Source organism: Chroicocephalus ridibundus, chromosome 4 (genome assembly GCF_963924245.1).
Source record: "Chroicocephalus ridibundus chromosome 4, bChrRid1.1, whole genome shotgun sequence".
Taxonomy (NCBI): domain Eukaryota; kingdom Metazoa; phylum Chordata; class Aves; order Charadriiformes; family Laridae; genus Chroicocephalus; species Chroicocephalus ridibundus.
Window position 1 is genome coordinate 31826840 of NC_086287.1, and position 26461 is coordinate 31853300.

Below are 26461 nucleotides of genomic sequence, written 5' to 3' on the forward strand. Positions count from 1 at the left end.
AAGTGGGAGGGAAGCCAAACACTGGAAGGGTTAGCATTTTGGCTTAATGAAATGTCTTTATCTTGAGCGTATGAAGTAGTCTATAGTACTGTAAGTAATGGACAGGTGATCTAGACAGAGTAAGAGGACAAGCGGTTTGTGCAGAGGCTAAGCAGAAGACTCTTTTTGTGAGACTGCTCGTTCTTGTATCCAGCCTGTGTGTTCTGGTTGTTGCAAAATCTGATGTCCCATTGGTTCTTCTGGTCTTAAGTCCTTCCTTATCAGGCTCTTCTGGTTTCTGGCTTTTGTTGTGCTGATCAGTTTTGAATTTGGCTGCTTCCGCCTTGTTGCTGAGGTCTGGTAGGAGGAACTCGGCGAGTTTGGGAGATATTCTGTCTTCCTGTTGGTGTGCCTGGTGTAATAGCAGGCCTCCTCAACCAGAAAGAAATTGCAGAGAAAGCCCCCCAGTCCTATGATGTGGCTTGCTCAGGCAGTCTCTGAAAATGATGCATCCGTTTGGTAATCTAGTAGAAGCAACAAGGAGATAATTCTGCTTGCTCTTTAACCCCTTCAGATGATGCATTGATTAAAAATGGCCAGCTTTTTTGGTTTTTATGCGTCCAGCTTTTCTGGCCAAACTGGGGCTGGCTTTACTCCAAAGTGGCAGCTGTGCTGTGCTTTAAAACATGAGGTGCTTGGATTCCCAGTTAAAGAACCGTAGGAGTTGCGTATCAACGTTTTCCTACTATTGCTTTCATAAAAGACAATATTATTTGAAACGTCAGTCAGAAACTTCATATAATATAGGCAGAAAACTTAATATCAAATTAAGTTCAAGACTGAGTTGCCAAGGAATTGAAAACAGCTGGCACTATAACTACTGTTACTTAGAAAGTCAAATTGCTGTTTATGGAAAGTAATTTATTGAAAAAGGCATGGAAATTATTTGATATTTTGTTGGGGGGGGGGGGGGGGGGAACTAGAGCAATATTTCATGTTAACCGTGGTCAGTTAAGATGTAAAGTAAGCAGCTAATGCTTTATCTCATACTTTATTGAAGCAGAGGAAAAAAGCTGACCACGTCACCGGAATTGATTCCTATATTTGCTCTTCAGAAATGAGAGTTTAAAACCCATACCATACTTGTTGGCCTTTTGTTTTTCCACAAGGAATGGCATCTCTTGCAGTAACCTGTTCATTTGTTGCTGCCTGTTGTATTATTGGTACTTAAAACTTGTGAAACTGATTTTCAACATCTGGGCATCTGAACTCAGTTACCTGGAAGTTGGAACTATGCGGTGTGGAAGGCCTACCTGAAATAACCTCAGTGAACGCCTCAGGCACACCAAATAAAACCTACAACTGTGTAACTCAGCTGTAGGACCTGTTCCTTTCTCCTTGAGGTCAGGAGTGTGCTTTTTTTTGTTATTCTAGTTTGTCAGAGGAAAAAACTGGATTTAAAGCGTGTGTGAACAACCAGTTGTGACTTATCATCAGTGTTCTGAGGTTCAATGCCATCACAAGAAATAATGGCTGTCTTTACTAGGGTGTGCAAGTGAGCAGGGTGATAATTAGTTAATTAATCTGTAAGCTTGCAGTCTGACTTGAGCAGTGAAGAGATCTAAGGTTTTAGGTTGGACAACTCTACTAGCCCTTCAGCTTCTCCTCCCCCACCCTTAAAAATAGCTTATGTGACAGGATGGTGGGGGACAACCAGTTGTTGATCAACAATTAGTACAAAACTTTAATTAAGAAGTCAACTGCCTGCAGACTGAAATAGATAGCTTAAAGGTACTGTATAAGAAGGAAGAAATCGTACAGAATGTGGCAGACATAAAAAAGGAATGTCTTTTTCATTGAATTTGACCACTAGATGACACCACTGCAAAAGAATACTTGCCTAATGTCTGTGAGCAGGCAACACCAGAATGCTTTATGAGAACATAAGTGTTTTTAAAATAAACCTGTTTACAGAAGTAGTAGATGAAGTTATCTGTTAGGAAGATTGCTGCATGTGATCATACATTGGGTGTAGGTTAACATCCTTTCTCTGCACATGTTGACCATTTCCGAGCTGTAGGAAACCTAGGTAATCGCAGAACAACTTTGACTGTAAGTGAAAATTCTTTTTTTAACTCATCAAATTTTTGGCTAGTGTCCCAGTGCTTTAGGACTGTTCATAGTGGATTAGCCACTGCATTAGGCCAATTAAAAGATTTGCATACTGTTTTCATCACTGTAAGTCTTAACTGGGGCACAGGAAGTGTGTTGCTGCCCATGACTATGCCTGGCTGATAAGGAGTTGGGATGGTAGAAGATAATCTTGTAAGAGATAAGATTATAGCTAATTTTCCAACTTTTATGTTTAAACTGGCAACAAGGTATTACTTGCTTTTTTTATATATATATATATATATATTTATTTGTCTTCTGAGAACTAGGATAAGTTATTATAAGACCTCTAGGTAGTAAAAGGCAAAGTGTCTTCCATGTTTAGACTTTAACAAGTTACAGTGAATTTAAATTATTTTCTATTCCACCAAGAATTTTTTCCCTTTGACATGTAGGCTTCAAAGCTGTCTGGCTGCAGAGGCACTGGAGCTAATGTCTACAGAATCAGAAAGTTATAGTGTGTTTTGTAGTGGTAAGGCTTAAGCATAGGTTCCTATACACAAAGACGGTTTCCTACTTTATTCTGGAAGGTGAATTTGAATTCCAGTAGCAAAGTTAGTGTGGTGCTTATGAAACAGCATAGCTGACAGTACTGGAGAGCAGCTTACCTATTCATAGAGCAAGTACAGTTCGCGTTCTTCCGGCGTTGCTGTTTAAAGGATCAGTCAGCTCCTCGCCTGGAAAAATCACGTTTAAGGCATTCAGTTTCCACTGCCCTTAAGTCCTTTGGGATATAAATATATTCATGTTTGTTGACTAATAAATATATTTGTATTTGACTGATGGAAGCTATGAGATGATGATATCTGGGAGACAACCTGCAACTCCTTTCTTAAAGACTGTTGAACAGCTGTTACAGCTATTTTTGGGCACTGTCAATTTCCGTTAGCTTTCATTTCTGTGCACACTCTACTTTTATAACTATAAATTTAAAGGTAGGGATTTGGGGTTGTTTGTTTAATGATATGGGGTTTTTTTAATCAGTACAATACTACAAACAAAAGACCGGGCAGTCGAAATGATGCATATACTGGTGTTACTGTTAGTGCTGTCCTAATTCCACAGGAGACAGCCAGTGCAGCTACTGTATATATAGATTCTCTTGTCCTAAGCAAAAACATACTTCTTACTAGTTTCTTTGAAGCATACAATCTTGCCTGTAATGTGACAGACAAATGAAGATGCTAAAACTCGAAAACAGTAGCTCTTACTGTACTTCAGGAAACCATTATGTGCATAAAACTTGTCGCCTTGTTGTGTGCATTTGTTTTGTGTGTGCATTAAACTACCAGTTAGCTTAGTAAAAGATGTCACTTATTCCTTCAGATCTTGCCTTGCTTTTATCTCTCTAATTACTTTCAAGTGTTGAGAACTGTTCGTACAAGGATATGAGTTACTGCACTTAACTGACATTTACTTCTTAAAAACTTACTAAAAGCTGACAAAACAGAATGAGGCTATAGCTTTTTGGTGGTACTTGGTACTTGCTACTATACCTTCTTGTATTGCTGACTCTTTTGGGGGTTTCTGTATTCAACTAACTTCATATACTATTAGCAAAGTTGTGCTTTTAAAGTTTGGCGTTGGAAAAACTTTGCTTTCATTCCGGTGTCTGTTTTAAAAAGTGAATTTTCTTTTGCTTCTGACTCACTGATGATCATTTTCTTTATGTTAAAAGTTGGCCTCAAAGTATTGCAATATTCCCCCACCACCCCATTTGAAACAGCCCTCTGTGTCCCAGGGATGTTTTTTGTCTGCTTATTGTAAAGCATTCAGAGGCACATTTGTAACTCACCCGGGCCTTCAAGGGATCTTGCTTTTTTGACCTGAAATGAGGACATAGCAGTGTGCCAGACTATTATTTATCTTACATCTCACATTAGGTAGTGCCAGCCACATCAAAAGCTGTTGTGCAGAATGCTCAGCTGATGGGCAGCGTGAAGTGATCTCTCCTCTCACAGCTTCCAACTCCAGCCTTGGTTAGATGTAAAGGCCTACTCAGCATTTGGGAAGAACTTCTCTGAGTTAAGTGAAAGTGCCAATAACTGTAGGGTTAAGGTTTCCGCTTGACATCCTGAGATGGCTGGTTTTGGCCTGTTACATAGTGGAGTGCAGCTTCTCTTTCTCCTCTTCAAACTTGTCCCGCAAACTACTTGTCCCGCAGCCCATAATAGCTTGTGTATGTACCTTTGAGTTGCTGAGCTGCATGAAAGAGCAATGTGGCAAGTTATACTTAGCCTTTGTTCTGGGTTTTCTTGAGTCACTCTCATCTTGGACTGCCAGTGAGTTTGAAGCACGTACGGTGCCTTGCCCTTGTTAGATGTGTGGTTTCCCTGCAACAGATTCTCCTAGTGACCCAGTGTTCCTTTGCCTAGGTGTCATTTTCAGTTAGGAAGGATAAACTCCTGAAATCACTGAGCCACTCAAGAAATCATAGTCTCTCAGGGCCTCTAGATGAGGGAGGTCTTACTGCTTCTTTCTCCTCTGCTTTTGTCTGTGGCTGGTATTTGGCTCTTGCACGTGCTCTAGTTCTCCTCATCAGATCCTTCAGTGAGCCACAGAAGCCACTTGATAGGACAAAAGCTCACCCAGCGCTTCACATTGGGTTAATTTTGGTGTTTTGGTTTGTTTTTTTTTTTTAAGTTAGTGAATTCGACTTAATGGCAATCAATAAATGATACTGAGTGCCAGAGCTACAAAAAGCAAGGACTGCACCAAGTATGTGGCTGGAAGGAGGAATGGCAAGGGAAGATTGAACTGTTACGTCATCTCTATCTCCTGAAGCAGCAGTCTGAGGCTGCAGCTGCAGTTTGCTTTTTTATGCCTTCAGCCTGCTGCTTCCTTACTGTTCTTTTGGCAGTGACAAGGGTCAGTCCTACCTTAAAGTTTTCTACTAGTTGTGTTAAGCTGCTCTTCAAAGCACAGCCCAGAATCGTTCTTCTAGAGCGAGAGTGATGGAGTTGGGTTTCCAGAGAAACTATGTCCTGTGCCACAGTCTCCAGTCAGTGTCTCTTGTCCTTAGATTGCAGGAGTCTGTTACGTTTTCTCACTTGTGTACCTGAGCCGCTCTAGCTGAAATTCATGGAAATCGATGGAAGATCTCAGTTTTTTTAATCTGAGAGAATTGCACTGGTATTTAAAAAACAAAACACAAACCAACATTGGTGATATCTCCTTTGGCTTTGTGTTTAAAACTTTTGGGCTCCTGTGGTGGTGTTCTCTTTCTTCAAAAACAACCCAACAGATTTAATCACATAGGCTGAGCGCTTCTTGTAACCTTTCCCATAATATAAGACGACCTCGAGGAGCATGATTGTGGAGCTTAGCAAAAAGTAAAGCTGTGAGCATAAAGGCCATCCGTGGGACAGATCAGATGACCTGTATCCTGTTGTTGATGGCAGCCTGTAGTGCAGAAAGAGATATGCACAACTGTAGGAGTACGGGGTAATCCTTTTGCATGTTTACTGTTCTAGCTTTTGGCTGTCAGTGTCTGAGCTGGAGTTGCTGGGACTATTGTGTAAAAGTTCATGATGGCTCTATTCTCAATTTATCCGATCCTTTTCTGAATACCTTTGGGATTCATTTAGTGTGGCAGTAAGCTTTTTCACAATATTTATTATTTGAAGAAAGTGCTTCCTGACTGAGGGGGGTATTGGGATACATATTTATTTACTGTAATGCCCCTGTCTTTTTAGAGTGAGGTGCCCTCAGTTCTTATTTTATGGGAAAGAGAGAGTGAGCGTGGTTTGACTTTGACATAAGCTCTGTAAAGATCTTAAGGTATCCTTTTTTTAGAAAGTATTTCAGGTAGTGTGCTTTGAGCGTCTTGCTTCATCTTTTGGCTCTGCCTTATGATATAAAAGAAGTTGTATTGAACTCAGGGAATGGTTAGGTTATTGAGAAGAGCAGACCTTCATTCACACTAGAAGCAGAGTGTCTTTGCCTCTCTTAGCCCAGGGAGTTGGCTGCTACTGGCCACGACTTGACTGTAGCAAGGCTAAAAAAAGTCTTAGTTCATAGATTATTATTTCTTTAATGCCAGAAGGAATGGTTGCATCACTTTCTTTAATCCTCTGTCTATCAGTAACCATTAAATTTCATTGGATTATGCTTTTATTGAGCCAGGTAATACATGTTTCACTTGATTCCTTCCCCAAAGACTTCTGGTAATTATTTGAATGAAGGCATAGAGGATGGAGAATCACTTGTTTTCTGTGATAACTTATTCTATTAGTCATTCTCCCTGTTTAATAATATCAAGGAAAAAAAAAGCATCTCTAAGCTGTATTGGGGATTTCGCTACTTACTGAATCAAGTGTATAGAACATACAATTTCTGTTTTTGCAGAAGTAGATGCCATACCCTGTAAATTACAGGTCTGTCTGATGGATAAACAGGTAAATTAAGTGTTGGTAAAATACTCAGTGACTAAATAGTCAAGTCTTTTTGACCAGGAGGGTTGATTCGTGTGTGTGTTTTAGCCTCTTTGTCCTTTCATGGCATTGGGTAGTGTAGGTTGCAATTTAGCTTTCATGTGGCTCTTGTACTGTGATTGCAAATTTAGTGTATATGCACTCCCTCTAGTGGTCTTCACATAGTAAACAAATTAGAAAAAGTGTCAGTAGCCTTAAGCATTGGTCCTTTTGATTATTTTCCATTAGAAATGAATTTTAAAGTGTTTTTCAAATTGAATTAAACTCTCTAGGAAATATATTTTAGAATCTGAAACAGAAATAATTCTATTAAGAAGTCTTTTCTAGCAGGTGATCTCTGTTGGATTTAAGAAGAACCCCAGCAAAATAATACACATCCTGCTATGTAGTCAACTCCATATTATTCAGTATGAAGGGGGTGCTCTGATGTTCCAAATACTGGAATACCATGATACTGTAATGACAGCCATTTGTCTTGGGTCTGAGCCAGAATCTGGTGCTGGGCCAGACCTTAATAAGCCTTGTTGGACTTGGACTTATTTTGTGAACAGCCACTAGGCTCTGTCTCTATTACATACTTGGGTGCTCTTGGTTCTTTACATGGAGTCTTATTTAGATTTGCACAGTTAATTAGCTTGGGCTCTACTCACCAGGAAAACGTGTCTTCCAGCTCCAGACTGGCCAGCTTTGGAACTGGGACTGGCTGTGTTGGAATGGCAGCATACCTGCGGTCATTGAGTCCAGCGGACTCAGGCTGCCTCTGCATGTAGGCAGCTCTGGTGTAACCGTGGGTAATTAAGCATATTGTCACATAAGGATGTTAATAGTTTGTTTTTTAAAAATTATTTTTATATTTTTTTAAATAACGTATCCTGTTGGAGCATCCTGGAGCGCTCTCTCTGTTGGAGAGAGGCTGGGGGAAGACAACTACAGGCACTAACTGCGTTACGGGTCCTAGCTAAATTCACAAGTGAATACGACCTGGGATATTTTAATGTTTCCAACTTTTCTCCATCTGCCCCTTCCCCACACCCCCCCCCATCCCCAGTGTGTGCAGATTTTGGATCCCCTCTGTCTTCTTGCAGAAAGAGGTGTTTAAGAAATGTTTTGACATTATTTTCCTTTGCCAGTGTTCAGTTCAGATAGAGCAGCACTTAGAATTTGTCTGTCATAGATTTGTTAGGTTTTTTTGTTTGTTTTTAACTTAGGCATGATGCCACGTTAATTCAAGCCCTGTGCTCCACGTATTCTCCATTTTATTCATTTCAAGTGACAGTTTGGTGCCCAGAGAAGAGAATTATTATGTGTTCTTTCTCCCCCTACCCTTTGAGTTTTTAGTGGTAGTATGCGACAGCATCCATTGACTGCAATAGTTAATTTTCATGAAGCACACAAGGCTTTAGGAGATTAAACTAAAAAAATATGAATCATCGAAGTCCAGAAAGGGGTGAAAGTTAGTTGTTAAGAACCAGCTATAATACAGTTACCCAGCATGAAGTGTCGATTAATTATACTTTTTAATATGTAGTTAATTCTGCCTTTTATAACTAGCATTGAGGATGGCAAAGGGATAGACTTGTTTTGTCAATTGTGTGCATGCCAGATGGAGCCTTAATATGTGTCAGCAGATAAATGGGCCATTATTAAGATTAGATGCATAATGATCATTTCAGCCTTGTTTATTTAGGTCATCGACAGCAGTAGAAGATGATCTCTTATAAGTAAAAATACTTTGGGATCTGAAAATCTTTTGCTTTTCTTAGACTGCTATCAAAATAAACGCAAAAGGTTTGGTGTGTAGTTTTAAAGTAACACATTAATTTTTAGTTTACTTAAGTGAGAACTGAAAAAAAAAATGTACAACCACAAATAATTCTGCCAGTGACTTGATTTGTTGTCCTGAGTAGCAAAGCTGATAGCTGTGTAAGCAAATGAATTTGTTCATTTATTTGATGGAACTCATTAAATTAATATTTTACCTAGTATTTCAGTGCAAGGCTCTTAAGTATTTACTTTAGTAGACCATACAATGTTCAGTTATATATGTATTCTGAAAATAACATCTGCTACAATTTTAGATTTTTTGCACTAATGAAAGACTCTGATGGTAATAAATGTCTGTGTTTTATTTCAGGTTGCAGTGTAAGATTTTGGAAGTCATAGCTCCAGCCCATCACAATGGAATGGCGAATGGCCATGCCAGCAGCACTGATGGAGACACAATTGTCATCAGCGACAGTGACGACTCAGAAACGCACAATAGCTCTGCACAAAATGGGTAAATGAAACTTTCACAGTATAAAGCATTTGGGCTGGATGGAAATGAGACTAAAGCAGACGTGGCAGGGTCTGACCGAAACAAATTACTTGATCTGTATGGATCATGAGTGTTCAGACAGCTGAAGGTGACAAGCTGAATATTCACAGGTGCCAGTTACACTATGTGTAATCTACCAGAGAACTGTGCGTTGTGAGAAACGGAGTACCTACAGAATAATAATTGTTAATCTACTTGGAACGACAGTGTTTCTGTTGAGAGATGGTGGAAGAGCCATGTATGCCTATCACTAGTCCTCTCTGTGCTTCAGAACCTGTGCTGCTATAGCTTGGAAAATGCAGTCGTGTCCTACGTTTCTAGACTCTGGTACTTAGCATGATATATTACTTCACTTCCATCATGGGGCTCAGAACTGAGATTGCCTCATAATACAAGGACATGCTCTTACTGGAACTCTCTGAAAAGTCTTTACAGAGACAATGTGTACAAAATATAAAAATGTACAAAGCTTTCTTCATTGTGTGTGTGTCCATATTTTTTTATATATATATACATATATATATATATACACACACACACACCATTTCATGGATTTGATTATGATTTTAGATGCAGTAAAACTGTGTGTGTCCTGTCTTGAGGAACTGCCTATAGATTGGAGTAGCTTAATAACATTGAGTAAGAGAGCATCTTGACTATAATTGCAGTGTTTAATTTGGAGTATCCCTTTACGGACCAGTAATTGAGCTTATATATGCACCTTATCCTAGCAGTATAATGAGAAGAAAGATTTCTGTGCTTCATAAGCACAATGTTCATGAAAGAAGAGGGTTTGAAGAGGGCCCTGGTCTTGCATCTAGCAACATACAGGCTTTACATGAACTGTCATTGACTTTGAGATGTCACATGGATGCAGAAGTTATTCTCACTGATTGCTGCATGAGGACTTCAGTGTCCTGACATGCCTTGAATAACTAGGGTGGAGCTCCTCTCTTGGCTAAGAAAATAATATGGGATAAATAATTTCTAAAATTCTCTGCTGTCTCTTGAAGGTAGTGTCCAAGTTGTTCATGAAGAGGTCTTACATCTTTGAGAAAGTAAATGCATTTTCTGTTTTCCACAAGGCATATGGCATTTGAAAGGAGGTTATTCTTGGAATAATGCAAGCGTGCACAGAGCCGACTGTGAGATTGATCCTTTTATATTGCTGTCACTTCGGTGCATGTGGAGCTGGTAGTAAGACTGAGTCTTACGCTCCCAGTCAGTCTTTGGTTCTCCAGCTGATTACGTATTTTGACAATGCAGAAAAGAGAGGGAAAATAATTTCTTTCTGTTAGAAAGAGAAATCCTGTAAGAATATACAGATTTTTGAAGGACTGTTCTGTGGCATACCTAACTAACATTTATGCTACAAGCTTAAATTGCAAATCTTTTACGGCTTTAAAATGCTGACTGGAAGTTTTAAGTGAGTCTTTTTATAACAAATGTGAGAGTGTAATAACACTTTCAGTTAGTTTCTGGATATATTATGAGTATGCGTAAACTTGGGAAGTATTATTTGCTGTACCTGTAAAACTGATCTGAAAGTAGAGCATCGTTGTCAATTTTTATATATTGGCATCTAAGATTCTTTATACCCTTCCTTATAACAGTGAGAAATCCCACTGAACTGAATGATATCATTTTGCAGCCCTAACCCTTCAGGGACTATATTTTGCTGCTTGTGGAGAATATGGATGTTATTTGCCTTGGGACCAGTGTCAAGTTGATATGCGCAGAACCACAGTTCTGCCTCCGTCGGCACACAAATCTCCAGGTTTTGAGACCCAGCCTTCGTGCAAAGCTGCCGTGCCGTTAAACAATGGTACAGCAGATGCTCGGTGTGTTTGTGAGAGAGGGGGAGGGGAGCACAGCACAGATTGATGGGCCATCTGCAAATATTTTTCCTAAAGAATCTGTAAGGCTAGAGAATCTTAACTGAAAATAGATGTCATTAGAGATCCCAGCCTTTCTCTGACCCGGCTTCTGTCTGCGTGGGGCAGAAATAGCCACGCGTTCTGTACAAGTGTTCCTGCTGACCTTTTTTATTGTATTCTGCAGTAAAAGCTGAGGTTGTACAGGGAGAAGGAGGCCAGGACACTCTCACTCCTGCACTCCCTCAGAAAAACAGGCTGCCTTCGAAGGCCTGGGTTGTGAAGGAAAAAGTAACAATCTTCTCACATCTTAAACTGTTGATGCTATGCCCTGCGACCCTCTGGTACTGTAGGATTGTGGTCATTATAGATTAGCAGTGTTCATACCTGAAACTGCTAGACTTTGGGGTAAGGTTGAACTCTTGCATTTTCGTCAGCACTCAGCAGCAGACTGGATATTGAGGGGCTTGTACTGCCAAATATACACAATACTAACTGCAACTTAATTCATGGCATTCCTCCTGCCAGGACTATGAGTAATGTGAACCATCAACCACCTCACAAATCCTAGAAGAAAAACTTCTTGGCTTGCTGGTGGATCTGTGGCAGTAAATCAGGGCATTTATTTAATTTGAAGTGAAGTATCATCTTTATTTTGGGGAAGGGTTAATTGCTTCTGCAAACTTTGGGATGAATGCAGAGATAACAGAAAGTTTTTGTAAATAATGTCAGTGGAACCTTACCATGCGGAGTTTTCACTGCCTTCAGCCTAGTTTTCTGCCTCTATTTGGAGAAGAAATACAAACAGGATCTTTCAGGAAATATGGTCATAGCTTGTCATTAAAGCTATATATTGTCTTCAGTAGAACAAATCTTTCCTCATCTTTAATTCTTATGTTTCCTTTCTTCCTCTCATCCCTCCACCCCCTAAATCTAATAATAATGGTGTCTTAGTCCCATTTGTATTGTAAGGCAAGACCAAAGTACTGGATCAAAGGCAGCTTAAAATCTTCATCAAAAGGTTCGATTTTGTTGCAAAGTGCAGTTGTCTTGTCCCTAGAGCAGCATAACGAGCATGCTGTTAGCAGTCTTCAGGTTGCTGTATTTCCATGTTGAAGTTTTATTCAGATTCCAGAAAATATTTGCAGTTCCAAATGGGCCGTTGTAATTGCTTGGTATAAAGTAGCTTGGCAGTAGCAACCTTCAAAGGTGTGCAGAGGCCAGCTTTTCTATCAGGATCAGTACACTGACTTCTACTCTGTGTAAGGCTTGCACTGGAGCATAAGAGGATGATAAATTATTGTGTTATTTAGCAAGCATTCTTCAAGGGAGCTTTTCCCATTCCCAAACTTAGTCAAAGAGAAGAAGAAAAGCCACTGGGTCTTTTTTGGAATAGGAAGACAGCATTGATTTTTTAGATCCTCTAACCCTCAGTATTTTTCTGTGCAATTTTTCTAGTTCTATTAATATACTGCAAGATATAAGTAGCTCCAGCAAGGCTTAGACCAGATAATATACTCATGTCCTGGACAAGATAACTCAGAAAGACAAGTCTCAGAAGTTCCTTGGTAAAGCTACCTTAAGACCATGCTGTCTGACTATAGTACAGCAGGACTAAGCAGAAATTTATATCCAGCTGATGTGGCCGCTGTGCCAAAGTAATTGAAGGGCTGATGAGATTCTTATCTGTTGGTGGTTCAGAATAGCCTCATTGAAAAAATGCAAGACGCTGCCAGGTGCTAGGCACCTTTACTTGAGTGCAGCAGAAACTAGTATAACACAGGTGAGTCAGTTCCAGTTTCCCTCTACTAAATTACAAGATATTCTATTATTCTTTCCTCTGGATCTGGTGGTCTGTCAGAGCTCTTCTGTGGAGACGTGCTGTAGGGGATTTCTGTTGCAAAATGGGTCTAACTGTTGCTAACTCGTGCGTTTTATATAATACTTCATAAAGTAAAAATAACAAAAAATAATACTATGACTTTTATGCCAAAGTGATTACATAATTATGTAATTTTTAAAGCTTTCTATGTGTACTGAATGACCTCTTTCTTCCTCATCTGCACTCAGTGAAAGTTTGACTTTAAATCTGGATTTGTGGAGGAGTATTTCAGGAATATGTTAACTTCTTAGGATAATCACTGGAAACTCAGAAACTAAGCAGAAAAAACTTAGCGTGTTTGGAAATCAGGTTGGGGCTAATATATGATCCACTGACAGTGAGAGAAGGATTTACTCAAACTAAAAAGTAAAGGTTACCAATACAAGAGTTAACCATTTCATTATTCTTTGGACCCTGCTTTCAATTACAGACAACATTGGAGCTGAGCCTCTATTCAAAATGTATAAATAAGTTAATATACTTTTGGTGTAACATTGGCATTCTGACTTTTATTTTGTATCTGAACTTTATCTGTTTCGGTCCTTTTTTAGCATGTTAGACTAAAGGACTGGTAACAGAGGTGTATGGTGAGGGAACAAGTTTGTATTTGATACTATCCAGAAATTCCTAGTGACAGCCTTCATTACTTTAGCTTTCCTATCTTGAGATTGAAGATGATCATGGAAGACCAAATCACAATTTGACCAAAATATGAAGCCTCTTTTAACAAACTTAAAATTATAGGCAGAGATGTTAAAATCTTGCCAGTGGGTATACTGGATTACTTTGTTTATACAGTTTCTCTCTGTTTCGCTCGTATGAGTAGCTGAGTGGCTTTTTTTTTATTATTTTTCTTAAATTGGAATTGGTCTGAGTGACTCAGCCTGAGACTTTGAGTTAGATAGTGTCATGCAAGGCAGACAGTGCTTATCTGTAGGTCTAGTAGACACATGGTGTTGTTTACAAGTCTAAATCTTGTTTTCTGTCCCTTCATTTGTTTTTAACTATGTTGATCAGTTAATCATCATAACCTATTTTTCTCCAGAAATTTGCAAATTATTCTGATCTAAAATGACACTAACTGTGGATAAGTACAGTTTCTTTTGCACTTCATTTTTATGAATTAATGTATTTATTATTAGGTATCTGAATGTTGCATTTCTTTGGACTTCTATTTCACAGAGTTAGTGAAGGGGGCAAAATAGGAACTGGAGCAAATCTCGCATTCAACACCCTTGCAAAGTACAGTTCACTACATCTTGTGTGTTCTTCATAGGGGTAAAAAACAGCAAGTGGTATATTATTTATTTTGTTTTGTCACAGACTCGATCTTCAAGCATTTTGTACATGCCAGAAGGAGTGACAATGATGATAAAATTCATAGCTGTAAATCTTGTAGTTCATCCACGTAACTTCTTCACCTTTCCTTAATTATGACGGTTGAATTCTTCCTGATAAAGTAATATGACCTTGTATTACAAATTACCACCCTAGGACAAGTTAGTTCGGTTGTTTAATAGCAAAAAAGTATATTGTCTGTGGCAAAAATCCTCTCTTTGTTTTTAAAGGAGTGAATTCTGTTTTGGTAGCACACCAGACCTAGGCTGTTATTCTCCTAGAAGAGGAGTAAGAGAACAGTTGCTGTTAAGTTAAAACTGAAGAAATATTTTCCATAGGGGGGAAAAAATCAAGTTCTCTGTAACTGATGGCTGTAAAAGGGAAGGACACCTTGGGGAAAAAAAAGTGTAACTCAATACGCATTTATTTTAAAGGGTAGTTGCATTGCTTTATGATTCTTCTCAGAATGCTGTGAGGGTGTTTTTTTCTGAATTGATATTTCAGAAAAATATTCTATCTTTTTTATTCATTTTGAAATGTGGTGTATCTCTATGGCTACTATTTTATTAATTTTCTTCAACTCTGTCATTTGGACTCCTTCCTCATCATCTTTTTCTCCTTTTTTCTGCCTTTCTATTGCCATCATGAGTTCTGGGAGTATTAAGGAGATGATTTTCTGAGGGATAGAGATGTATCACTACTTGTCTCCCTCTTTGTTCTTCCTTCCCTTCTCATCTCTCCATTAAGAATACCAACATCCGTGATCCCTTTTCCTGTTCCTGGCAGGAACTGGCTTTGATGCAAGTCTAAATCTAGTGGCAGAAAAGTTGGCAGAAGTGAACAGGTTCTCTCTGATATCTGTGGAATACAGCCTATATTAAATATGGCTGGGTGTTTTCAAGAGGTCCATTGTGTATGTGTATACATTAAATGTGTACAGTATGACTGTGTTAACTTGTGACTGTAGTTAACTTTTTAATGTTTTTAATTTTGTTTTTTTTTAGGGAGAAGAAAGCCATAATTGATCCTTCTTTGTTCAAATACAAAGTCCAACCTATTAAAAAAGAACTTTATGAAACTGTTATCGTTAAAGCATCTCAACTAAGGTAAAAATTAGTATATGAAAGTTAAAATTGTACTTTATAACTGCATGAGTTGAGTAAGTCACTGTAAGATGTTTTTAATATAAAATGGCATTTTAAAATAATATGTTAGAACTATTAGTTAGACGCACTGGAATAAAATACTGTGTTTCACAGGCATTCTGTAGCAAGGGTTCTAAGCTTTACTAATATTGACACAGACACCAGCTCCTTACAAGTCTCTGCTTTCGTTGGCACACGGATGAGATGTAGCTGTTGCTTCTGATACCTGTGCCTACTGCTGTGAATGATGGAGTAGGTGAAAGAGTTTGAGAACCCTATTCTATAATTTTGATGAACTGTTGGCATTGTGAGCTCTCTCTCTGTGTGGTAGCATTACTGGTTTGAAATGTTGGAGCAGACATTGGCAATAAGACTGCTTTACTGCTTTAAAATAGAAAGCTGGAAAGACTTTTTCCTTCTTAAATAACATAATTGTGTCTTGAATTTAGTTAAAACATTTTTCTAGAGTAGATTGTGTATCAAAACTTTATAAACAGGACACTTGGGGGGAAGGGGGGGTAGAAACAACTTCAGTGACTTCAAGTCATTTAGTTCCAGCATGAATCGAGATTTGTTTTTTCATTAGCTAGTACTGTGTAGTTGGTTTTCTCCTTGCCATGAAGTAGTGCAGGTTCCCTGGGATGTCAGGAAGCATTTAGAGCACGTGCTGTCCTGCCGCGAGTGCCACAGCCTGACCCATCAGCGCGTGAATTCCCCCCTCTCACTTGTTGGCGGCAGTGCCTTACCTCCCCGTTTGAGAGATTTGAATGCTCTTTTCCTGATGTCCTTGTTTGTTTGATTGCTTTCACCCTCTTCTGAAGCAATCAGACTTGAATTCTATTTGGGGATTTTAAAAGCTACTGTGATAGAAAGGAATGTTTGGAGGATCTAGCGGGGATGAAGAGGCTGTGCAGTTTGTCTGTATGTGTGTATAAAAGAAGACATACCACAATCTTCAAAACAAAAATTACAGATGCACAAAACAACTGTTCAAATATTATGTGGGTTTTGTTTTGTTCATAAGGAAATTTTTAATTGAATTGGGGTTGCAAAGTAGCTATTGTTAGTTACAATAGTAAGGGTGTAATTTATAATTAAGAAAATGAGAAAAAGGTCAATCATATGATCTGTTACATGTGTTCTTGCACATATTGTCAGCTGTACTCAAACAATAATTAAAGATGTTGCTTAATAATGCTACCTTTCTTTCCTAATACAGCCGGAGGAAACATTTATTTTCTCGTGATAGACTTAAACTTTTTCTGAAACAACACTGTGAACCACACGATGGAGTCATTAAAACTAAGGTAAAAAACAAGGAATAATTTGTGGGATAGAATATTGACACTACCCGGTCTTTTTTTTTTTTTTTCCTCTTCTCTACTAGCTGCTCAGAGCTTCTTTTTTTAAACTACAAGTTTAGCTTTTTGTAAGTATAACGTATTGACTTAGTATTTGACTTCTCCAAAATAAAAGGATGCATACTGCAACATTTTCTGTAAAAACAGATTTTTGTTAACTTTTGATTGTAAAAAAGATGGTAGTTTTTCTGTACGTGAAGCATAATTTAATTCTCTTATTTCTTCTTTAGCTACCAGTTTAGAAAAGTCCCCAAAATGGGAGTTTTCACCTAGAAAAATGTTAATTAAAACGTAATATATTTTTGCTTAGTCTAACACATGAGTTGTTTTCATTCTTCAAGGTATGCAGCTGGTATTTCTAAGTCAAATAAAAATTAACTATTTTTGTTTGGGTACAGTAAGCTAATATTATTCTATTGTAATGCTTTTAGCTGGAAAATATTTTATTGTGGATTGAATTCAGTCTCCAGTTCTTCAGTGAGACAGAAGTACCAAAGAGTTCAGGTGGCTGGAATGGGCTTTTGATGAGGCCTTAGATGTTGAAGATGTTAAGATGCATATTTTTGTTATCTTATGTGGAAATACATGGTGATACTTAGTATAAGTTCAGACTGAAGTTATCTTAGTCTGTGCAGGATGACTCAGAATTCCTGTTTCCTTGTGCTCAAGGAATCGTGCAGCTTTTCCCACACTTAAGAAGTAGGCAGCAATTTCCCTTGCCTTGCTTGCTGTGCCACAGGAGATCCCGGACTCTTTCACTGCATATTGCACACTTGACCCTGAAATCCTTCTTATCTTCATCTTGTTTCTAGAAAGTGGCATGTTTATTACCTCTTGTGTTTTGTGTGTGTTTAAGAGGGATCTTCATACAGCTGTGTAACTGCTCGTTCTGTACAGGCAAGCTCTGAGAGATGAAATCTTCATCAATGAAAGTGTTGCCTCTAAAAATTGTGGAAAATAACAAAGGCAATTGATTTCTAAATAAGTTTGTAACTTTAAAGTCTCTCTCTTAAAGAAATGGAAATAAAAGAAAAGAGACCTGAAAGGGATAACACCTCCCCCCCCACTACCCTTTCCTTGGGCTTGTTAGTGATCATGTTGTCCTTGATGTGACTTGTGCTGGGTTTAGTGATCTGTTAGCGTTGCTTTCTGGTGCATCAGGAAAATGGTTATATTCTGTATATGTGTGCATTTGTCATCTTCTCTTTGTTTGGGCTTTTTGTGGAACATCTCCTTGTTCCCTTGCTGATTGCCTTGCGTTTCAGCTGTTATGTGAACTTATTCTATTTGGAGTGTCTCCTTTGTATGCTCATCCGTATTGCTTGATAAGGGCAGACTTTCTGAATTTGCCAGGTTGAGAAAGCTGACTTGAAAACAAAACTTGACAATTCAGAATGAGAAAAGTCATATGTTTTCTCCTCCTCTAGAAATGTTTAAGTATGATAGAGGGTTATATGATTCTTCAGTAGATTAATTTTCCAGCTTTCTCTTGCAAAAGTCATTCTCAACACGTTTCAGTAACTTGCTAGGAAGACTGCCAGCTGTGTTTGCTAAAAGGCATCTGAAGAAATAAAATCTTACCAAATGAGGCCAAATTCTGTTTTCAAATGTGTGTTGCTTACATTTTTATCCACTTGATGGATTAACTCTACAGTTACAGTATTTCAGAGTTTTACTTCTTGTCCTAAACTAACCTGTTGTGAATCTAGTTAAATTTATTGTCTTTTTTGTGAATTGATGATTTATTAATTAGCTTATATTTATGGAAAGGAAAGAATTTCACAATGTATATCTGTCCTCATCTTTCTCACTAAGGCAACATCAATTGCAAAATACAATCTAGCAGAACAAAATTTCTCCTACTTCTTTCCTGATGACCCACCCACGTTTGTCTTCAGTCCTGCAAGCAGACGGCGAGGGAGACCTCCAAAGAGGGCATCTACTAGCCTTGTAAGTAGTAATGTTTTTAATCCAGATGAAGACACATCAGCGTAGCCTTCAAGTTCTTCCATCTTCTCTGAACTTTCAGAACAGTTGGAATGCAAGACTGATGTTGTGCTTTTTTTCTTTGAGGATGAATTGGCATATATAACTAAATTGCTATTAAAGTAGATTGCTTTATAGTTAAGCTGGTAAAAGGGACCATACTTGATATGTTATCTTCTTATTTGTACCTCTCTTATTTCTGTGATCCCGCCAAAAAACTAGCTTTTCAGATTGTTATGAAGGTACAGAGTACTTGTCTCTTCTGGGAATGACAGATAAATAAATAATTTGCTAAAAAACTTTAGAAAAACTTTAATTTGTACTCTTAGTTACAGTTATGTCACTTGCCTGTATTTAAACACAGCAAAGCTTACTGCTCTCAACTACTTTAAAAAGAAAGGTGGAAGAAAAAGTTTTGGATTTCACCCATGCACCACCACCCTCTGCCAACTGTTAGGCAGGATCTCTGAGTTCTTAGTATGTTTGTGGGGAAATTTCTATAGCCTGTTTTTATTCTTGTTTTAGAGAACTGTTGAAAAACTTGGAATATCTGTTGCTTGTTATTTCACTGTAGATACTATGTTCTCTCTTTTTTTTTTTTTTCTTTTTGCCACTCCCCCTCCAAATTCTCTGTCAGGAGGATGAGATTCCTGCTAAACAAAGTACCCAAGGAAATAAAAGTAAAGTGGCAAGGGAAAAGACAAGGTTCCAGAAGCAAAAAGAAGATATGCAGGCCATGGGTAAGTTGAGGTTTAGTCCTATGACTAGTAGAACCAGTTTTTGCAGGTTTGAGAGCAGGCCATAATTAGAGTACTGTGCCTTTCAAAGGGAAAACGTAATAAGAGTACACTGCCACAGCACTGTTGCAAAGTGCTCCTTTCAGTGGTTAGAATGGTTGTTTCCTGAATGTTATTTATTTTATTTTATTGAACTGGGGAAATGTAGGAAGCTTGTAGTCCAGCTGTGTTGATTTCCATCTCAGATGAAAAGAAAAATAAATTTTGAAGTCATGTATAAATTTTACCTGCTGAAGGTATGAACATGAACATTTAACACAAATCAACTTGTATGAGGAAAATCTGTAAATGGAAAAACTACCTCAACATTTAAAAAGAACTGCAATGCTTTCTAAACCTCTAATAATTCTTAGAAATCTTCAGTCTTTCTGAAGATGTCTGTGTGTAGATAGATATTTAAGGTATGTCTAAAAGCTCTGCAGGATTACTTGCAGTATATTTACAAATTTTTATTAATTATTAAAGTATCTTATAAAGAGCTGCTATAGTGCTTTAGTAATGATGTGAAAAAGTAGCAAAATAACCAAGTACCTTGAAAAATCAACCTTCTCGGTATGTAGAAGATTATGGGGATCAGCTCCACTGCTTTTGTTTGCTGGGTGAGAGCCATTGCTGGTATGTGTAGTAACTATCTTGTAAAAAGCAATCTAGCCCGTTTTCAGAATTTTCTAGGAAACGTAATCAAAATCTTTTTTTGAGTGACATCCACTTGGTAATAGAAGTAAGGATCACTTGTGATTCTAGCTTTCTTCTTTATTCAATTAAAATGGTAAGCCCCCTGACCTGCTTTTATTTCTTAGCCTGTGTGTGGGTTAACAGACATTGTCTGTCTACAGAAAGTGGAAATTTGTATCCTGCTGTTCTTCTGCAGACAACTACAAAGAAATCTGGATCTCCTCAGGCAATAACATTTATTACCAATTAAAGTTCATCTTAAACTGTATAACAGAAACAAAACTTGTGCAAAACCCACTGAAATACTAAGTAGGTTTCAAATGTACTGACTTTAAATATTTTGTTTATTACTAAATTACTTAAAACCCTTTAAATAAATGATCTTTATATCACAAATATTTCATGGTTATGTGCCACACCTAGTTGTGACATTCTTTTATTAAGCAGTCATTACTAAATATGTTGCTGTAATTATATGCAGTTGGAATCAGTTCTCATCTTTATGTCACTTGATAGAAACCAATAAACAAGTAATAAACTTCTGTATACTCATAAAAACAAATAAATTTGACTTTATTACATTGATGACAACCTTGTAAAACATGCATAATACTTAGGCTTAAAATTCTGATTCTCTAAAGAACTTTCCAGTGATTGAATTTCTGGTTGGCATAGAAACAATTCAGTCTTCATAACAATATCTTTTTAATATGGTAATTATAAAAAACAGTCTATTTAGCACAGTTAAATAAAATTAACATTTTATAAAAGAAAAAATAACTGGTTTGTTTTTTTGCTTTGTAGCTTTTGAAAAAGCTAAATTAAAACGAGAGAAGGCAAATGCTATAGAAGCTAAGAAAAAGGAGAAAGAAGATAAGGAAAAAAAGAGAGAAGAATTAAAGAAGATTGTGGAAGAAGAAAGGATGAAGAAGAAAGAAGAGAAAGAGAGACTCAAAATAGAGAAGGAAAAAGTAATGCATTTGCAGTATATGTGTTTCATACAGGAACAGTATAATGCTATTAGTTGCTATCTCCTTCAAGTTATTTTCCATTAACTGTTTTCAGTTCATAGAAATGCACTTTGTAAGAATAGGTAGTTATGAGATATCATTAGGGGTTGTATTTCTGGATATTTCTTGAACTTCTGAAGTGGTGGGGTTGTTTTCTTGTATTTTCTTTTTCTGATAATGCATGACTGATTTGATGGTTGTCTTCTGTCTTAAAGACACTGTACTGCATCAGATTCATAGCATGTTAAATGGCCATGGGTTTCCTTGTGGTTTCTCTTTGGATGGAAATTGCTAAATATCTTTTTGTCACTTTGAATATGAAGAAATTATTTATTCCTCTGTATTTTGCCAATATCCACTACCTATATTGATGGTCTTTTTTTTGTGGCAACTTTCATAAATACCCTTTATTTTTAGGTATCTTTTTCCTCAGCCACTTCCATTCAAAAAAAAACAAACCCCAAAAAACCCTCAAACCCCTAACAAAATCCTATGTCTAATCCAACAAAGTATCGCCACAGTTTATTTCTAAAAATTTCTGCCAATATCTTCTTATCCAAAAATAAAAAAATATAGATTGTTTCATTCTAATTAAATATGTTTTATTTTTCAGTGGGATTGAGATAGTAAGTGGTGCAGTTCTAGAAATTACAGGAGGACTATCTGACCATATTTTATATACAATTGTGACTCTCTCGTTCAGGAAAGAGAGAAGCTGCGTGAAGAAAAAAGAAAATATGTTGAATACCTGAAACAATGGAGTAAGCCTAGAGAAGATATGGAGTGTGATGATCTTAAGGTATGATTGAATTTGGAATAGCTCAAGCTTGTACTTTACAGGGTCCCCAAACTAGATTCCCTAATGCCGAGGCAGATCTAGATCTGATCTGAATGCTGGGGGTTGAATAAACCAAATTTTTGCCTGCAAAAGGTAGAAAGGACATTAGGTTGTTATGTCCTGTGGCATTCTTTTGATTAAATTCTAGCAGTATCCTTGCTTAAAGAGTATTTTTCTGGATGATCCTGGAAACCCATAGAAAGTAACAACGATAATGATTTACCTCCCAAAGAACTTAATGTTCTAAACAAGAATATAGTGTGACTGTACATAACAGAAGATTCTCTAGTGTTATACCTTTATGTACACCTTATTATGATTAATTTCAGCAGGGCATAGCAAAATGAGGCAAAATGGTCTGGAATGGGGTTTTTTGAGATACAAGAGGAAACATGACAAGTGCAAAGAGGACAGGTGGAAACATAGTAGTGTTAAATGAATTGAAGTGATAGCACTGGTTGGGAGGAATATGAGAATTGATTGTATTTGCAAGCAGAGCTGTATAGGCCCTTGAAGATGAGAGTTTATAGAAAGGGAGAAGAAACTGAAGAAAGGGAAGAGCATTGTCAAAATGAGAGGAAGCTGTGCGCAGCAGTGCTGCTATGTTTCAACTGGAAAAGAAAAAGGGAGGGGTGGGAAAGTAGTATCATCACTACAGTGAAAACTGACAAGCATGTGAATAAAGCTCAGCTTAGGTGAGGAAGCAAGAAGACAGATCCGCTCACAGACTGCTTTTCAAAAAAATATCCTTCTCAGGAAATGTATGAAATACTGTACTCTGTTCTTCTGAAAGCATAGTATTAGGCATTCTTCTCGCTAGTGTTTGTGAACTACCACCTTTGTGTTAAGGAGCCATCCTTCCGGAAGTTGTTTGACTCCATCTGCTGAGAAACATTAAGTGAAGACAAACCTTGAAAAGTTACATCAAGATATTAATTTGAAAGTCAAACTTGTTGTTAGACACTGTCACCTGTGATTTGGAGGTGGTGTCTCTGTTGAGTGGTCTGGTTACATGGTTACATCAGCTCCCTTTAAAATGTCTTCAGTTATCACAATTGTCTTACCAATGAAAAAACCCAAATACCAAAGCACTTGGTCATTAGACATGATCTTGCATACCCTAGTATTAGATGGGTGTGTTTTTATGTGAAAGTATTGGGGTTTTATTTGCTTGTCTTTGCAAGCAATAATGAGTAACTTTTTAAGAATTATGTTTATTTTTGCTTGTCTGGACAGTTCCAGCAAACTTAAGCTCAAAACTCTTGTGAAATAATACAGGTTTAAAGGAAGAATCTTGACAGCCAGTGTTCTTAACTTTTAGTGGATTTGAGTTCCTTTACACGAAGATACAAAATCTTCAGGAACATGAGTAAACTTTTATCTCAAAAGAAAATTTACATCCAAGTTGCAAACTCTTTGATTTTTAAAGTTAGTACTACCACAGATTTTACCGTGATAATTGTTTGTGTCTTGCAGAACTATTTTCAGTAAAATGTAACGAAACCCGAGAGATACACTCCTTAGAATCACTGACTGTTTGATTTTAATCACTTGTGCACTCTGCAGAAATGAAGTTACTAAGTTATCCCTTTTGGATTGCAGGAACTTCCTGTTCCAATGCCAGTGAAGACGAGACTTCCTCCTGAGATCTTTGGTGATGCTCTGATGGTTTTGGAGTTTTTGTATGCTTTTGGGGAACTTTTTGATCTTCAAGATGAATTTCCTGAAGGAGTGACTTTAGGCAAGTTGTCGTTTATGTGGCAAGGTGCCCCAATTTTGGGGTGTCCCTTCTCCGACCAAACATCTTAAGTGCACCTAAGTACCAGTGCTACAGAATTTTCTGTGCAGATTTAATATGTCAGTGCTTAGACGTGCATATCAATCCAGTTTTCTCTTCACAGTCAACTTCTGCAGTGTTTATAAAATCAAAATTAATTTAAATGTAGAAGCTGTTAATCTACTTATTAAAATGTCTACTTGTACTTTACTCTTGCAGTTATATATTAAGAAAATAATACTGTTTTGTCAACACTCTTTCTGATGGCATCACCTTAGGAATATTTGCAGTAAATTATGGAAAAGTAAATTGATTATCATAACCGAAGGAAAAAAATAATGTTTTAATTCTTCAGTACATAATTGTTTTCCAATTTTGCGGCAAAAGTGACGCTTCTTAAACTTTATTCACAGAAGTTTTAGAGGAAGCTCTTGTAGGAAATGACACTGAAGGCCCACTATGTGAATTGCTGTTTTTCTTCCTGACTGCCATCTTTCAGGCAATGGCCGAAGAGGAAGAGGAAGTGGCCAAAGATCAAATAGCTGATGCTGAGACCAAAGGTCAGATCCTTAATTTTACTGCTGAGAAACTGAAATTCCACTGGAATTAACTTTAAACTGCATGATTTATGGCATTCTTTTGTTTAACCTTGTCTTATTATGCATGGATGTTGTATGTAAATGGACTTGGTTTTTCTCTCTTATCTGAAATTAAAGCTTTAAACTGGGCGTGAGGGTGGGATCTGGGGGGAATAGAGAAAAAGCAAGCTCATTGTTACTACAGTTGTATCCAGCAAAGCATAATAAGCTTTTAACAGCACTGCTTGTGTTTTGGGGGTGAGGGAAACTTGTCTTCACCTTCCTCTTCTTCCTTCAGCACTGTGAGATGTTTCTCCTGAGGGTGGGAAGACAAGGCATTTTCCTAAATCTTCTCAAAGGACTTTAGCTATTAAAAAATAAAAAATCTGGACCTAACCAGGTTAAAAACTAAAATTTGCAGCACAACTATAATGGAGAACTCAGTATTCATCGTCCTTGCAAGACTTCGCAGTTTGCATCCACAACTCCTAGATACTACCATGTCTCTGTGTTTTTTCCAGTAAAGGATCTCACAGTCGCTCTGCCTTTAGTTTTCACTCTAAGGCTGAAGTCGCCCATGCTTTCAGAGGTGTTTGGTATACACTAACCACTGATCAGAAAGAAGTGTTCCAAATTTATGTGGTTCTGTGTTTATGGACTGCCAAATTTGCTGACTAGTTAAAGGAGAAGCTTTGACCCTTCTTGCTACTATTTCATTAGAGGTAGATAGGAACATAAGAGCATACCCCATTTAAGGTCAAGTGAATACTGTGGTTTCCCCCATAATACAGATGTGTGAGGTACAGGGAGGTTCTTCTTATTCCTTTCTCGAAGACTATGGGTGCTCTCATGCTGAGGAGTTATGTCCTATAAAATGTCTTTATGGAAAACATGGGCACTATCTTCAGCAATAGAGGCTGCTCTTGGAAGAAAGTTACAGATTTGATATGCGGTGTTAAGAAATTTAGATTATATTTTAATTATTGTTGCATTTAGCAATTAAGTTGTCTTTTAACTACTGAGAACACTGCTTGGGCAATATAAGCAAGGATTCCATTATCAGGTAATCATAGAATAGTTGATTATTATTCACAGGACTGATCAAAAAACTGTAATGTAACTTTCATACTTCCATATTTTCATTTGACTATATAGAGCTAGCAACTGCAAAAATCTGCCATTTTGCTTAGTAGACCTGTGGACAGGATGCCTTATCCATTATCTTTTACCTGCCTTGGATCTTTCCTTTCTTGTCGCTCTTGTTTAGACATCATCTTTCCCATAAAAGAATTACATGTTCTCAGCATTGTAATTCTGGCTAACCAAACTACTAGTAGTCAGCATGTCTGCTCACTTAAATTCTGTACAGGCAGTGTTTCTACAACAAAAAACACTATGGATATGAGGTTTTGGTGTGTACGGTACTTTCTCAAATCATGTTATACAGATACAGCGAGAAGGGGAGGTGGACAGGTTAATTTTGCAATGTCTGGGTGACAGCTTTCAAACAACATCAGTCATCATACAAGACACCATTGTGGATTTGCTTTTTATGTAGTCTTAGTTTGGATTTGTGGCTCTCTTGACTTGGTGACTTTGTGACTACTTAATGATTTGGACTTGAATAAAGGGAAATTTTTGAAACAGCATACAGCACTGAAAAAATTCTGCCAACCCTCTGGAGAAATACCTGAAAGTGCTAAGGAAGCTTTTGTCTAAGAAACAGAAATTTTGCTGTTTCTCCCTTTCGTTGCCCTGCTTTCCTGGTCAGTTTGCTGATGTGTGATGCTCCTTATTAAGTGCAGATGCTTGTTTTGGTGAAATATGGTTTCTTTGTAATGCCATTGTAATTGTGCAGAACAGTAAGGCGATAGCTCGGAGATTAAAAGTATACAGTAAATGGTGATAACCAGTATCAAAATGCGTGATTGGTTTTGGATGGCCTTTTCTAAAAATAAAATGATGATAGGAAATAACAGGTCATTTGAGGGAATGAAATACAGGTGTTCTTGCATTGTTACTTGTTTTCGCTTTCAGGTGTGTTTATGGATTTGGTTTTGCTGCCTTTTATGTTGCCATTTTGCATGTTTTGTGGTTGCTTTAACAGCTTATATATGGGGGAACAGCATACAGCATGTGGTGCATGTCCTTAGCTTTTAGTTGGATTTTTAGTTGCATTTAAAGATATGTAAATTTTAATTTGGATGTGGAATTGAGTTTTGAATACATTGATGCTTTTGTAAATATCGGCCCTCTTGTCTCTTTATCTGCAACTTTTAAAAAACAGCTTGCTTTCCTC

General features: G+C 37.5%; 1 protein-coding gene across 3 annotated transcripts in view; it reads left to right on the top strand.

The window, feature by feature from the left end:
• The window catches only part of BAZ1A (bromodomain adjacent to zinc finger domain 1A), a 63931-nt gene that overhangs the window by 12171 nt on the left and 25299 nt on the right, over window positions 1–26461 (top strand). For all 3 annotated transcript variants that reach the window (XM_063332378.1, XM_063332377.1, XM_063332379.1), the window contains 9 exons: window positions 8719–8862; window positions 15000–15101; window positions 16360–16447; window positions 18317–18451; window positions 19125–19227; window positions 20764–20930; window positions 21673–21768; window positions 23410–23548; window positions 23998–24144. In XM_063332378.1, coding sequence (XP_063188448.1) covers window positions 8719–8862; window positions 15000–15101; window positions 16360–16447; window positions 18317–18451; window positions 19125–19227; window positions 20764–20930; window positions 21673–21768; window positions 23410–23548; window positions 23998–24144 — 1121 coding nt within the window. The remainder of the gene's footprint in view (window positions 1–8718; window positions 8863–14999; window positions 15102–16359; window positions 16448–18316; window positions 18452–19124; window positions 19228–20763; window positions 20931–21672; window positions 21769–23409; window positions 23549–23997; window positions 24145–26461) is intronic.